Here is a 13189-nt window from a genome sequence, read left to right as displayed (position 1 = left end):
CCATGTTCTTCTTCTTCTTCAGCCCAGGTATATGGCACATACCCACGCGGGAGGACTGGCCAAGGTGTAGTTGAATAAACAAAGAACTTTCCATGGAAGATGACGACAAAATTGTAGCACCAATCGTGAATTTTGAAAAATCAATGAATAAAAACAACAGAACAGTATTGACAGTTAAATAATAGACAGCATTTCGGTGAAAAAAGAAGAGCTCGTAGAACTTTAAAAGAATTGTGAGCTCCCGTCTTCTTCTTTCTTTCACTTTTGCCGCTTCGCGTTTTTCGTAACGTCCAAAAAACGCACGCTGCGACCACTGTTGTTGTTGGCCTAACAACGGATGGCACTAACCTACACTGGGGAATGGGCCAACAATCACGGGACACGGATTGCTGTTCGCCTGTACGTACATTTCTTTCCAGAAAGGTTACCCTGGCCTGGCACACCGCACTGGAGAAGCGTGAGAGGGAAAGTACAATGCGAGTGAGGGTGCGAATGGAGCAGGGTGATGCCATAATACAATGAATTGCTTGGGAGTGTTCTGGGTTAGAGGAGACTACGCACGCACTGGGTGACACTCATATCGCGAGACAACACGTATCACACGGAGTGCCTGTCTTCGTCATGCACCTTACTGCCGGCCGGCCGACCTCCCTTCCTTACCTTTCTTTGAATTACCTTTTCTCTCTGTTTCCAAAAAGAAAACCAGAAAAGAAAGTGACTACGTTATTGCAACCGGTAGATTACCTTGTTAATTGCATTCAAAACTCTTCCGCATGTCTAAAAATATGTATTTTTCTATTTCTGGTTATTTATTTTAATGTTTCATGAATCATAATATTTTTCTGCTGCTTATTTTATGCTTGATACTATTCTCAGCTTCTGCGTAGGATTCATTAAAAAACCGTATGAACTTTTATGGGGGCTGCACGTGGTTGAGTGCGAGTCTCAAGAAAGAAATAGGCGAAGAAGACTGGACCACCGCGTGACCTGCAACTGTTTCATCGTGAGAGATTATCTCGGCGTTGCCATCTCCAAGACGGACAGGAAGGATGAGCGACAATGGTGCCACCAGCCCTAGAAGCGACGGGGCAGATGGCCCATCGCCGAAGCGCCTCCCCAGCCGGTCCGCTCGTCGCGTGGCAGCACCAAAGGCGAGGTGAGCCCTACTCGGCAGGCCTGTGGAGAGAGGTAGAAAACGGAAATTTTATTTCCCTCGTCTGCTACTGCACTCTAGTCTTGTTTCTACCACACCTCTCCCCGCACGCCTTGGGCATTTTGGTTAGGAGCGACAGTCAGACGGACCGGAGTTGTTACGTCGGTGGTGCGAGCCAGGTCTCCCACGAGGCAATCGTCAATGCTTAGCGAAGTTGGCACAGTGTGTCAGATACTGGGACTCTGCCGTAGAGCCGCTAGCTGACTGCACGTGTATTTTTAGTGTGTTCGCACCAGAGCGTCCACTCAGCGGCTTAGCCGTTTCCTGTGAGGTACCTCTGTGCGCCCACTGGGCTTTGTCCAACGAGCCCTAGGCGGCCCCTCTAGGAGACATCTGGGCCACCAGGTCACGTGACCTTCTGATGTCATCACAATTTCTGGAAGAGCAACATGGGTCTTTCAAGCACCACCGTTGGCAGCACCTGCCATAGCAGGGCAGTGGCACGTCGCTTAACCGCTGCACCACTTCGCCAGGAGGGGTAATCTCGCACATGGGCATGAGCCCATTAACGCTGTCGCGCCAGGCCTTTAAGGCGGAGCTTGAGTGTCCCCTCCAGCGAAACTGAAATAGCGAAACCGAAGTGCAAGCGCACCTGATTCGTATATGCGTCTCCGCAGTAGAAGTAGGAAGGGTGTCAGGTCAGCTCCTCTAATAGTATGTGTACAGCAGGGAAGCAGTAGCGTTTGCTTGTTGACGTCTTAAAGCCAGGGCCGGATTAAGAAAAATGGGGGCCCTGGGCTAATTGCGCATGCAGGCCCCGTTTCCCTATACTGACGCCCCCCCTCCCCCCTCGTCGCCTGCTACGCTACTGAAAATATGCCATGTTTCATTTTAATTCCACCAAATTGAAAAGAACGAAGTGCGGTCAACGGGATTATTATTATTGTTATTATTATAAGGAAAACAACAAAACTTGCCTGAAACGCGTGCTGATGTAAACACCAACATATATGTTTTCTTTGTGATTAAACTGCATTGTGTCTTCAGCAAAAGCTAGGCTTTCAGGAAAAGTTTAGTGCACTCAAGACGAACAAGAACGTAGAAAAGACAACACAGCTCAGATGCCGATTCTTCTGGAGCTAGGCTTTGTTTGCATCACTAAGTTTAATGCCGTGAGGAGACGCATGGTTGCATCAAAAACATTCTTTATTAAATTTAAAGCATCAGACTGCAGCAATCGTTATACACGTTACTCTATAAATATGCAATAGATATATACAATACTTAAGGCAATACAAACACCATAAAAATGCACTAGAATACAGATGAAAATTACCAACTGTAATTACAAAACATTATTTGAAAATATTTTCGTTAAAAGTAAGACAAGGAAGGACGGCACCAAATAAACGTTGCACTATCAAAAACAATAAAAATACAGTTCTCTATAAACACGCTCAATATCACAAGAAGAACAAACAAGAGACGAACAACGAATATTTGCATATCTTGAATTACACTACTCAGCGTTTCATTGGCAACGTGGAGGCTGGGAGGCGACATAACCAACTTATTGGAACTATTCATGTATAGCGCAAACAGTCCTCTTTTAAAATGGCATCCTTCGCGCCTTCGCTTTGGCGAAATCAGATATAGTCTGTTCGATGGATATATCGCGGAGGAGGTCTTCAATGGACATGATAGTAAGCGAGTTCACCTTGCCGTCAAGGAGGCTCGAACGAAGGCGATTTTTTCTCAGCGACAACTTGGAAAACGATCATTCGGCCTCACAGTTTGCCAAGGGTATGCTTAAGTACATTTGTAAAGCAATAGAAAGGTTCGGAAACACATCAATAAGCTTTCTTTCGTGCACCAACTTCACTATTCCCAGAGGACTCATGTCCTGGCACACAGAGTTGGGCAGGAAGTTCTCAAACTGAACGATTTCAGCTGAAAATGCTGACTCCAAATCATTTTTGTAGGTTTTCACCAACTCCTCAGCATACTGTGCCTGAGAGGCCTCGCTCCCAACTTCTGTCAGCAATTTTAAGAATCCGAACCTTTCGCAGAGTTCAGCGTAGGTAGCCTTTCGCACTCGCAAAGCGGAGCCTAGACTGTTAAGTACAACATTGTAGGTCTCTACGATAAACTTTTTTCTACCTTGTACCGCAATATCGCTTTTTCCGTCCGGGTGCTTACTCAAAACAACGCGTTTGCCCTCATCCCGATAGCATTGATTGGTACTTAGCGTGCGTGCTCTCTCTTCGAACGTATCAAAGAGGTCGCAAAGAATTAACAAAGCGTTCTAGAGAGCTCAGCAGGTCTACAGCAGTTGAAATGTATAGGCCTGGTTTCTGAAGTGCAGCGCTCGTTTTGTCAAAGCGCTCCAAGGTTTCACGCCAGAAAATCGCCATGAATGGAGTCTCTAGTTTTGTCATTTTCTTGAAGAGAGAGTGCGCTTCGTTCCTAGTGTCACCATTCTCTTCCTCATTCTTTGATATAGCTTCAAGGCAACACAAGACTGCATTGAAAATTTTCAGAATGGCCTTACATGATTCAGTGTGTCTTGACCACCTGGTCTAGGAAAGACTTTTCAAAACAAGCTGCTGGCCAGTTCCGCCCATGCTGTCCAAAAGATACCTCCATCGCTTAGGTGAGGCAGCGAATAACACATACAGTCTCTTAATTACAGTGAAAAATTTGACTGCCTAAGGCAACTGTAAACGCTACACGCGCCAACTAAGTTCAGTGAATGACCAGCACACGGGACGTAGACTGCCAATTTGTTCTGGTGTTTGACTTGAGCTCGCAGTCCTTTGTATTTTCCTGACATATTACTCACATTATCATAAGCCTGGCACCTACAATCATCAATTGAGATGCCATTGGTCGTCAAGAGGGACATCACGGTATCGAAAATATACAAGCTGGTATGTGATTCGATTGGAACAAATCCAAGAAAGCGTTCGTACACTTTCCCATTTAAATAGTATCGTAAAACAACTGACAACTGACCAACGTAAGGTCTGGAGTCGAATCAACAATTAAAGAGAAGTATTTTGCGCGTTTCACTTCGTCAACGAGACGTTCCTTGAAAGCCTTTGCCATATTCTCGATAAATTCATCACAAATGGTTTTTGACAGATACTATGGGTGACCTTTTCCTTTGTTCCCGTAGCGTTTGATGTGCTCCTCTAGAAAGGGATCAAACTTGGCATTGGCCTCAAGCACTCCCATATAATTGCCCTTTCTCGGTGAACCAAAAATCTCCTCACTGCTCCTAAACGCTAGGTTGCGCTCAGCTAGAAGCTTAACTACAATGACTACGCGGTTCAACACCTCTGTCCAGTAAGCGGTCTCAGGGGCAAGATGCTTAACCATCTCCTTGTCAGTTGTGCTGCTCGAGTTAGAGCGGGCTAGCCATGCTGCCACGCAGTTCCGGTGCGCGACGCTATTTTCATTTGCGCAAACCTTTTATTCTGCTCGTTTCCAATCAGAAAAGCCGTGAGTGGTGAAAGCACTGGGGTTGCTTGAAATCTAAAATAGTTTGAACATGAAACAGTAAACGGAACCTTTGGACTCCGAGTACATTAACCAGTGTCGCTCGTACGCCTCCCCATTTACAGCATTTCAGACGAAAAGATGAGGTGACATATAGCGCTTCTGAGTTTTGTATTGCCTTTCCGAAGGCGAAACATTTTCTGCCCGATTTTGAAAATACAATGACCCTTTCTGAAGGCAGCACACTCCGAAAGCTGTCAGTAATAACGTCCGGCCACTTAGCAGGGTCACTTCGGAGAATCTCGCAACGTACTACTTCTTTGTTGCCGCAACGAGAAGCCGTCTCATTCGTCCTCTCTAGGCACATTTTGTGGGTGGGAACATGATTATTTGAAGCCTAACAGGAAACAAGTGAGTCGGTTCTTGGAGTGTTGCTTCCTGGCGCTCGTCAGTAGAAGGATGCTCATCGGAGAGGTTTGGCACCTGTTGATCAGTAGAATTAGAAAACGGGCGTGGCGGAGCGGACACCTGGAGCTCTGTGGCAGGGTCTCGGCCGTGTAGCATAGACGTTGCTGACTCAGGAACAGGACAGGGCTCGGTTAGAGTCGGTTGCTCAGAAGTATGGACGACGGAGGTTGGCACCGTTTTCACAGGATCCAAACAACCAAGATGAGTCAAAGCTTGCTGCTTGCCAGCAAACCGTGGTGATGGAGTTGGCAATTCCTCCATAGAAGCACAGTCGGTACACTGGGAGTTTGACACGGACTCTGGGTAGAGAGATCATACTGCTCCGCGTAAGCCGCATTCAGTAGGTACTTTGTCATCTTTGGTAGCTTCTTTTCACGCTCTTCTCTTTCTAACTTCGCCTTTCGCTCAGAGGCACCTCTTTGATGCTTCCGACCGAGCATTTTCGCATGAATGGATGCCAATTGTTCACCGCACCGGGCACTTCGTCAGTCCGACGCGACCGCAGGTGTCCAACGGTGGCCGTCCCGATGACTGGCGCCCGCTGCCTGGATGGTCCGTGTGTGGCCAGAGTGGTGCGTCCCCCGGGAGCTCCTCAGCGGGCGGGCGTATGCAAGCCTAACCGGCGGCTCGGGGCTGAATTGCAGCCCGTGATCAGCTTCCTTTCATAGACGCGCGCCACGTCTGTCTTTTACTAGCGCCAAAGCAGACGTTCACATACGCATATAGTTCCTTGTACAAATTCCCTCCTTCGCTGTACAAACTCACTCCTTCTCCCGTTCCGGTCTCGTCTTCCTACTGGCTAGGAGCAATCGTCTGTTCTGGGAGGTTCTCGATTTTTCTTTCGCCCCGTCGACGCCGAGCGGGAGAACGAAGGGGAGAGGGCGACTCCTAGCGTGGGCGAAGTTACGCGCCCTCCGTCGCCTCTGACTTATCTTTTTCTACTTCTTTCTGGAAAGTTCGGCGGCCAGTCTGACCTACTTTTTCCGTCGGGCACGCGCGAGGATGCGCAGCCACACTAGGCAGGAATGGGCCCTGGACACAGGCCTTTGTGTCCAGATCTCCAACTTCCCCCTTCACTATTCCCCAACCTTAGCCCGAACAGTGAACATTCCATGCCCCACTGCACGTGGACAAAAGCACGTGTGACGTCTTCTTTCCTTTCCTGCCTAGAATAATCCATCAGACTCATCATCCTCTGCTATCGGACCCATCCTCCCCCGCCAAAATTACCATCACGGTAAAGAAAAGTCGAATGGGAGGCACTGTTGGGTACTGTAGCACATCCTATGAGGAAGACAGCGGCGGAACTATTTGAGAGGCGGCGGGTGGCGTGGTGGTGACGAGGGGCAAGGGAGATTTAGGTCCTCATCCCACATTACATGTTTTAGGTGTTTCCCCCTTTTCCCTCTGTCACCACTTCGTTTGTGGCGCAGGCAGATGCTCTTTTTTATTTTTTTTATGCCTCACCATAATTTATGTCACCACTTCGCACACTTTTGCGTGCGCACCCAGACACCCTTAGAGCGTGTGGGGTTAGCGGTCTCGGTCACAGAGGAGATGCGCTGTACTCAGCGTGGCAAGCTCAGCCAGAGACCAGCTACCAAGTGACAATGCGGTTGGTCGTTTGGTGCCCAGCTTTCGCCGGACGCAAGCCAGAGAATGGGTCGGAGCCAAAGGTTCACAAAACAAAACAGTTTATACAGCTAAGAGGCAATACAGAGATTTCAAAATCACTCGTACGAGCACATACAAAGTGATTTACAAATACAATGCAACTCGGGCAAAGTAACAATGGAGAGAGATACAATTGAACAAAATCTTTGCACATAAAGTGCACTAACACAGCGGGAGACAAATAAACAAAACACGATTTATTCACCGGGCACTGCGACAGTCCGACGACCTGAGGAGCTCGACGGGGCCGTCCCGCAGGTTGGCGCACGTTGCCTCGCTGGTCCTTGGCTGGTAGAGTGGTGTTCTCCCAGCAGTCGAGCGGGCGCGCTTCTCGGAAGCTTGAACGGCGGCTCGGGCTAACTAACAGGCAGCGGTTGAAGCCCCTCATTTATAGGCGCTGTCCGCGTCTTATTGTTATTCGCGCCAGGGCAGGCGCGCACATACACGCAGCTTCAACTGCACAAACTCCTTCTCCTTCTTCTTGCGCCAGACGCGCGACCCCATTGGTCGAGCACGGAAACCACCTTCTAGAACAATCTAGGTCATTCGCGGCACGCTGAGTCATCGGCGCCGGAGCGAAGGGGGGAGTGTATCGCTTTGGTGCGCACAAGGTTACCCCTTTCTGTCTACAACAAGCAAAAACTTCTCCAACATTCGAGAAAAATCGACGCCGCGCGTGGCCATGCCCCCCGCGACGCCGCGCCGGCGAGCTGAGTTTCAGCAAGCTACTCACTCTCCGGGAGATTCTTCCTCGCTGTTTTTGTTTTATTTTACCGCCCACAGGCTGGATTGCTTCGGCGCAGCGCCGGTTTTTTTCGAAAATGCGCCGAATTTTGTGACACCCTCCTCTCCAGACAGCACTGGGCAGATAGACTGACAGGAAACCACGAAAACTCTTCCAAGCAAACGTAACTCGCTTCGTAAGATAGAGGGCCCCGCCGAGGTGGCGGGGGATTCCTGTTTTTGCAGCTAGACAAGCTCTCCCTAAATGATAAGGCTTCACGCATGCTGTTACATTAGGCAGAGGGCCCCGTCTGCTTGTGCTGGTGCGGAGCCATACACACACCCTACCACATCACATGGGAATGCGAACGTAACGAGGCATTTCACAAACACTAACACCCGTGTGCGGAGCGATGGGAGAGCCGTCTCACCAGCAGCGAGCTCACGGCCCAGAGGGCCTTTATAGAGCACGCGACCGGTGCAGCGCGACTCAGTGGAGCCTTGGAATAGGGGCCCACCCTTGCTGAAAGAAGACTCTAGTCGCCGGCGCAAGCACGAAGACGACGGAGCCTTCGATCCGCGAATCCCTTTGGAAATCAATAAATGTTTTCACTCACTCACTCACTCACTCGCTTTATACATGCCGCTGGAAGTTCCGTTGCCCATGGTTCCATATACTAAGCAGGTTAGAACAAATGGGCCCCCTTCTCCTACTGTCCGAGGTGAGGCCCTGGGCTGCAGCCCCTTTAGCCCCCCCCCCCCCCCCCCTCCTTAATCCAGCGCTGCTTCTTCTCACGTAAACCTTCTAAGGCGAGGCAGGAGACTGGGAACGTGTTTTCAGGGTTCTTAGAGGATAGCTGCCCAAACTACGCTGCTGCTCCCGATGTTTGCGCGTTTCAGGATTAAGGCGGAAAAAAATGGCAAGGCTTAGCTTGGTTAAGCCACGATGGAGTTCCGTGCTGCTCCGTTGACTCGATAGGCTATTGACTCGATCGCCATTGAAACTGCCCGTGTAGCAGCGCTCGATCGCCTTTGAGTCGATAGACTATCGGTTCGAGGGCCCTCGAAATGCCCGTGTGACAGGGGTATAAGACTGTCCCGGCGAAGGAGCGCAGCTCTTTTATACATATGCCGTGACGTCAATCATAGCGCTGCGCCCCTAGCTGGAGGAGCGGGAGTCAGGTGGTGGCTGCGGCCGCGCGCGACCGCGCGAGTTGGGGACCAGCTTTTCCTCAGACTGTCGTGACGTCACGTCACGTGGTTTGGTGGCTGCCCGGCCGCGCCCAAGGACTGAACTGAGTGATTGCAATATGCAACGCATAAAAGGGAAATGTGCATAGAGGCAGCACAGCAGGGAGGCAGGCAGGGGTGCATTTTCGCTCATCGCGGAGTGCTTTGTGCCCGCAGGTCGAAGAAAAAGAAAAAGCCCGTTCATTCGCCGTCAATGTCGTCCGAAGCAAACCTGTCCGGAGCACCTTCGCCGCTTCACGAAAGCACATCGGAAGCTTCGGCAGAGGGCGTGGCCTCTGCCAGCGGCACCTCGACGCCCGTCGGCCGGCGCACCAGGAGTGCGCCGTTAGCGCAGATCAGTCCACGTGGGCCGAGCAGTGCGTCTGATGTCCGGGACCGGGCCGCGACGCCTGACGCCATCGATAGGGCCTCGGAGAGTCTCGGCATCGCCCAGGATTCCACAGATACAACCACGGCGGCAGTGAGCACTGGGTGTTTTGCTATATGCCTTCTTTTATTCTCTCGGCTAATTACATTCCGAAGCGGAGACGCTGACCCATCAGTTAAAAGAGCCGGTTTTATTACTGCTCTGCTAAACAATGCTTGTTTCACCGCACGGTGCGTTGCGATACTTTCAACCTTTTCGATAGATGCAAGCCAAGTGCTTTCCCCTCGTACAATATAGTTTAAGTGACGATTTCTTTATTTTGCGAGTTTTGTTTTCAAAAACCTCAAGCTATTCTTCTCAATATAATGAACCTTCGTGTGCGTCCTCCATGTTTTATATAATTGATGATGTTTACATCAGTTATAATTTCTGGAATATTGATTATATGCGGCAATCTTGTCATTGAAGCGTCACAAATGACGTGTAATTTTCTGGTTTATTAGTTGAAAAACCAGTATTTTAGCACCCGTCACAGTGGCTTTGGCGTTCGGCTGCTGAGGCTGAGACAGCTGGATTGGCCGCACAAGCCGTATTAGGTGGAGGAGAAATGCAGAAGTGGCGGAGCGTTGTACGATGCACTGTTGATATAGTGCGCTGAAGACATCTGTGAGTCGTTAAGTTGGTAAAGGCACCTCGCGTTTGCTGTTATACTCGAGCAATATGACTGATCGCGTGCACCTGCTTCACGCGTAGGTCAGGCGCTGTGCTGCTGCTTCGCACTACACTGTTGAGGATACAGTCCTTATGGATCTCGGAAACAACCTGCAGGTTAATGAGCCCGAGGTGGTCGAAAATAACTCGGAGAGCTGACTACTGCATCGCACACATGAAGCTTCGGAGCCTTAAACCGCATATATCATTCCATACCATACCATACCATACCATACCATACCATACCATACCATACAGTACTGTGCCATATCATGCCAAATTATACAATGTCGTGCCGCAGTCTGTAATATCACACCATATTACACCAAGGCATAAAACATCGTGCAACATCCTACCATGGATTCTGAGTTCTGTACAGCCTTCGTCGGAGCATGAACCACGTGGTCTGTCCAATCCTGCGTCAAAACCATATTCAGGTTTAAAAACTATTGATTTCACATGTATTGAGTTAATCGATGAATCCCATAAAAATTCTTAGGAAAGGTGAGATGACGTTTTAAATATCTAACGACTGGTGTTTCTTTACACAAATAGTCCCTGCAGCACCGCCTTCTAGTCGGACGATATCTAACTTTTCTGTTTGAATTACATTAGAGTGGGTGTCAGATTGACTAGGCTTACAACGCTTTTATCGGTTACTTAACTATTTGTGCTGAAAATGTGCATATGAACTCGCTAGACATTCCAGAACTTCCTGCACACAGCAGTCAACATGAATGAAGCGACGTGCCTAACCTACGGCAGAGGTTGGGAGGTTAGGTTCGTGTTGACAGGTATCCTCCGCTCCTCTTAACATTCACCGTTCATATTGGCTGATGTTGAGGATGACGACAACACGGTTGTCGTGCCGCTAATATTGCAGGATGAAGGAATCGGGTGAGAACAGGAAGGGAATGATACACGATATTTTAGAGTGCCTGCCCTAGACTGGTTTTTCAAGCAATATCACCTCTTCCTCACGCCATTGCCTTGATTTCACCAGATCATGCACTCAACTGCGTCGTGCTATGGCAGTACGCTTGTTTGAGCAGACTGGGTCTAACTTCTACTGCAGCCTTGCAAGAGCGTCCGTGCCGCGAGTAGCCCAACTTCACAGGCGACAGGGACGCAGAGTCCCGCGGAAGTGCAGGACGACAAGTATACCATCGCGTACACAAGTTCGTCGTTCCTGACACCACCGAAGGTAGTCCCTCGCTGACTTACTTTTCTTCTTACCGCTTGAATTGTTGTTTGTTGTCGCAAAAATTACGCTGACTTTCATTTTTTACGCAAAAGTCCCAAATAATATCTCAGGTGTCAGAGAAATATATGGGGACTGCGACATTTTTCCTTCATGCTGCCGGTTATCGTAAATGATGCACAGTGCAGATAGGGTTACCTTTTGCGAGCACGAAATGATTTTGTAGCTAAGGAGCGAGAAGTTGTATGCGAAGTTAAAACTGAATTTTTCTACAAGAGAACAGTTTCTCTCTTTCAGCTAGACTGGCTTGTAGTGCGAGAAAGTTTGATTAGCGCGTTCTTGATTTTTTTTTTATCCCTGGGCGTTGTTGCAGGGCAGTCACCATAGAAAGTTAAGCTGGCGCAGTCTGTTCAAAGAGAGGGGAGCATTGCCTTTTTGAAGCGAAGCGATTTTGTTCTTTGCCGAGCATGGGCTATCTTTATGAAAGTAGCTCAACAGCGGAGGCCTATAAACGGCTTGCTTCAATGCAAAGATGGCGTCCAACTGTCATGTTTGATCTATGCGGCACTTGGACACATTAAGAGCTCCCTAACGATCGCTGCTAACGCATTTCAACAAGATGCACGTTTTAAATAAGCACCAGAGAGCCAGAGGCCCACGTCAGTGCGCCAAGTGGGCCGTTCTCGTCGCTTCATCAAGTGTCCGGATCATCTCTCTTTCGACAGTCAGCTCCAGGAGGGATCCTCACGCTGCCTCGCCTTTACCTATAGCGTACTGAAATGATACTTCTTTCGCCTAAGGAAACAGACAGGACTCCAAATGCGTACCACTTGCAAGCTCCAAAACCATTGAATCAGTATAGATGCCTGATGTTCTGGAGGCAACAAACTATGTAGAAAAATGTATTTTCTATTTACAGTATACTGAAGCGCTGTATTGTGCCACTTGTTCCGCCTAATCTTCCTCCTAAGTATGCGGCAAGGGGACAATTACGTTGTGCTTTAGTAAATGTGTTTGCTCCAGAAGGCTCCCACTCTGCTGAATGCAGCCTTCCAAGAACGCCTCTGGCACGGCTAGCCCTACTCCACAGGCGAACGGCTCGCAAAAAGTGAGTCCCGCGGATGTGCAAGACGACAAGCTGATGACCCCATACACGACGTCTTCGCTCCTATCACGGCCAGGAGTGAGTTGGATACTGATTACATTGATGCGAATGATGTATCTCTAATGGGGAAAGGGCCGTTTTATAAAAGGGAATGCCACGACTAACGTGTTTGGTCTGCTCGAGGTTGAGTCAAAGGCATATAATTTTCACGCATCTTACGTTTCATCCTCCTAGAAATCAAAGCAAAGGACAAAAATTAAAATGGAAGACAGCGTATATCTTTGAGCTTATAATAAGCTCAAAGCGGTAAACTGGCGAACATACCCCACCACACCATCAAGTGCTTCGCCCCTGAGAAGCTTGCAGCCGTGACTATGATGGTGAATAAGTACTTTTGAAGCGAAAAGCCTCACTATGCTAGGTAAACTACTCATCCCATAGGCCGGAGAATGACTTTGAACGACCTTCAACCCAACCACGTTAGCCTCGTATGGCCATATGTGGTACAGCTGTGGTATCGAACCATTGACCCCTGACCACCTTGACCTATGAACTTTAGTTGACCTTTGACCTTGAGAACATCCGACGGAGAAATGTGAAGCCACGTGATGACATCCGATGAGGGTGTCGTAAAACCATGTGATACCACGTCGAAGCCACGTGGTCGTGCAGGTGTATATAAAACGGCTGCCGCGAGCGTGTAGCGGAGCTGCCATGGACGAGCCTCAGACGCTTAGCAAGCGTCCTTGCTTTTCGCTGAATTCCAGTGTCAGCCAAGTTAAGCCGGTGTCAGTTTTTATGAACGCTTTGCAATGCTCGCATGGGACATCTCTTATTCCAATCACTACATCGTCAGCGGCTTCGATCTATGTCTCGGCAGTGCCATAAATAAATAAAGCATTGCAAACGTTGCACTCATGTGGCACAATGGAATGTTGGAGAAATATGAGATCACAAGAAGCAGGCTGATGTGTACCAGTCAAACATCGATTGCTTTAAGAAGAGGAAATGATCTGACTATACGCGACATAATTG

At 48.9% G+C, this 13189-nt stretch overlaps 1 protein-coding gene across 1 annotated transcript; it reads left to right on the top strand.

The window, feature by feature from the left end:
• Positions 1-993: 993 nt before the first annotated feature.
• Positions 994-12776, top strand: LOC144119504 (uncharacterized). Its single transcript, XM_077652095.1, has 5 exons — positions 994-1156; positions 8927-9230; positions 10924-11052; positions 12098-12232; positions 12714-12776. Exons 1-5 carry the CDS (start codon positions 1050-1052, stop codon positions 12774-12776), a joined length of 738 nt encoding a protein of 245 aa, XP_077508221.1. The 5' UTR covers positions 994-1049.
• Positions 12777-13189: the final 413 nt, after the last annotated feature.

This window comes from Amblyomma americanum, chromosome 2 (assembly GCF_052857255.1).
Source record: "Amblyomma americanum isolate KBUSLIRL-KWMA chromosome 2, ASM5285725v1, whole genome shotgun sequence".
Taxonomy (NCBI): Eukaryota; Metazoa; Arthropoda; class Arachnida; order Ixodida; family Ixodidae; genus Amblyomma; species Amblyomma americanum.
This window is presented reverse-complemented; position numbering and strand designations above follow the sequence as displayed.

Excerpts from the sequence above, each read along its gene's own strand:
- LOC144119504 (XM_077652095.1), top strand. The coding sequence starts at position 1,050 with ATGAGCGACAATGGTGCCACCAGCCCTAGAAGCGACGGGGCAGATGGC. Across the intron at positions 9,231-10,923 it reads CAGATACAACCACGGCGGCA|CCTTGCAAGAGCGTCCGTGC; the intron begins GTGAGCACTGGG and ends CTTCTACTGCAG. Across the intron at positions 11,053-12,097 it reads CGTTCCTGACACCACCGAAG|CCTTCCAAGAACGCCTCTGG; the intron begins GTAGTCCCTCGC and ends TGCTGAATGCAG.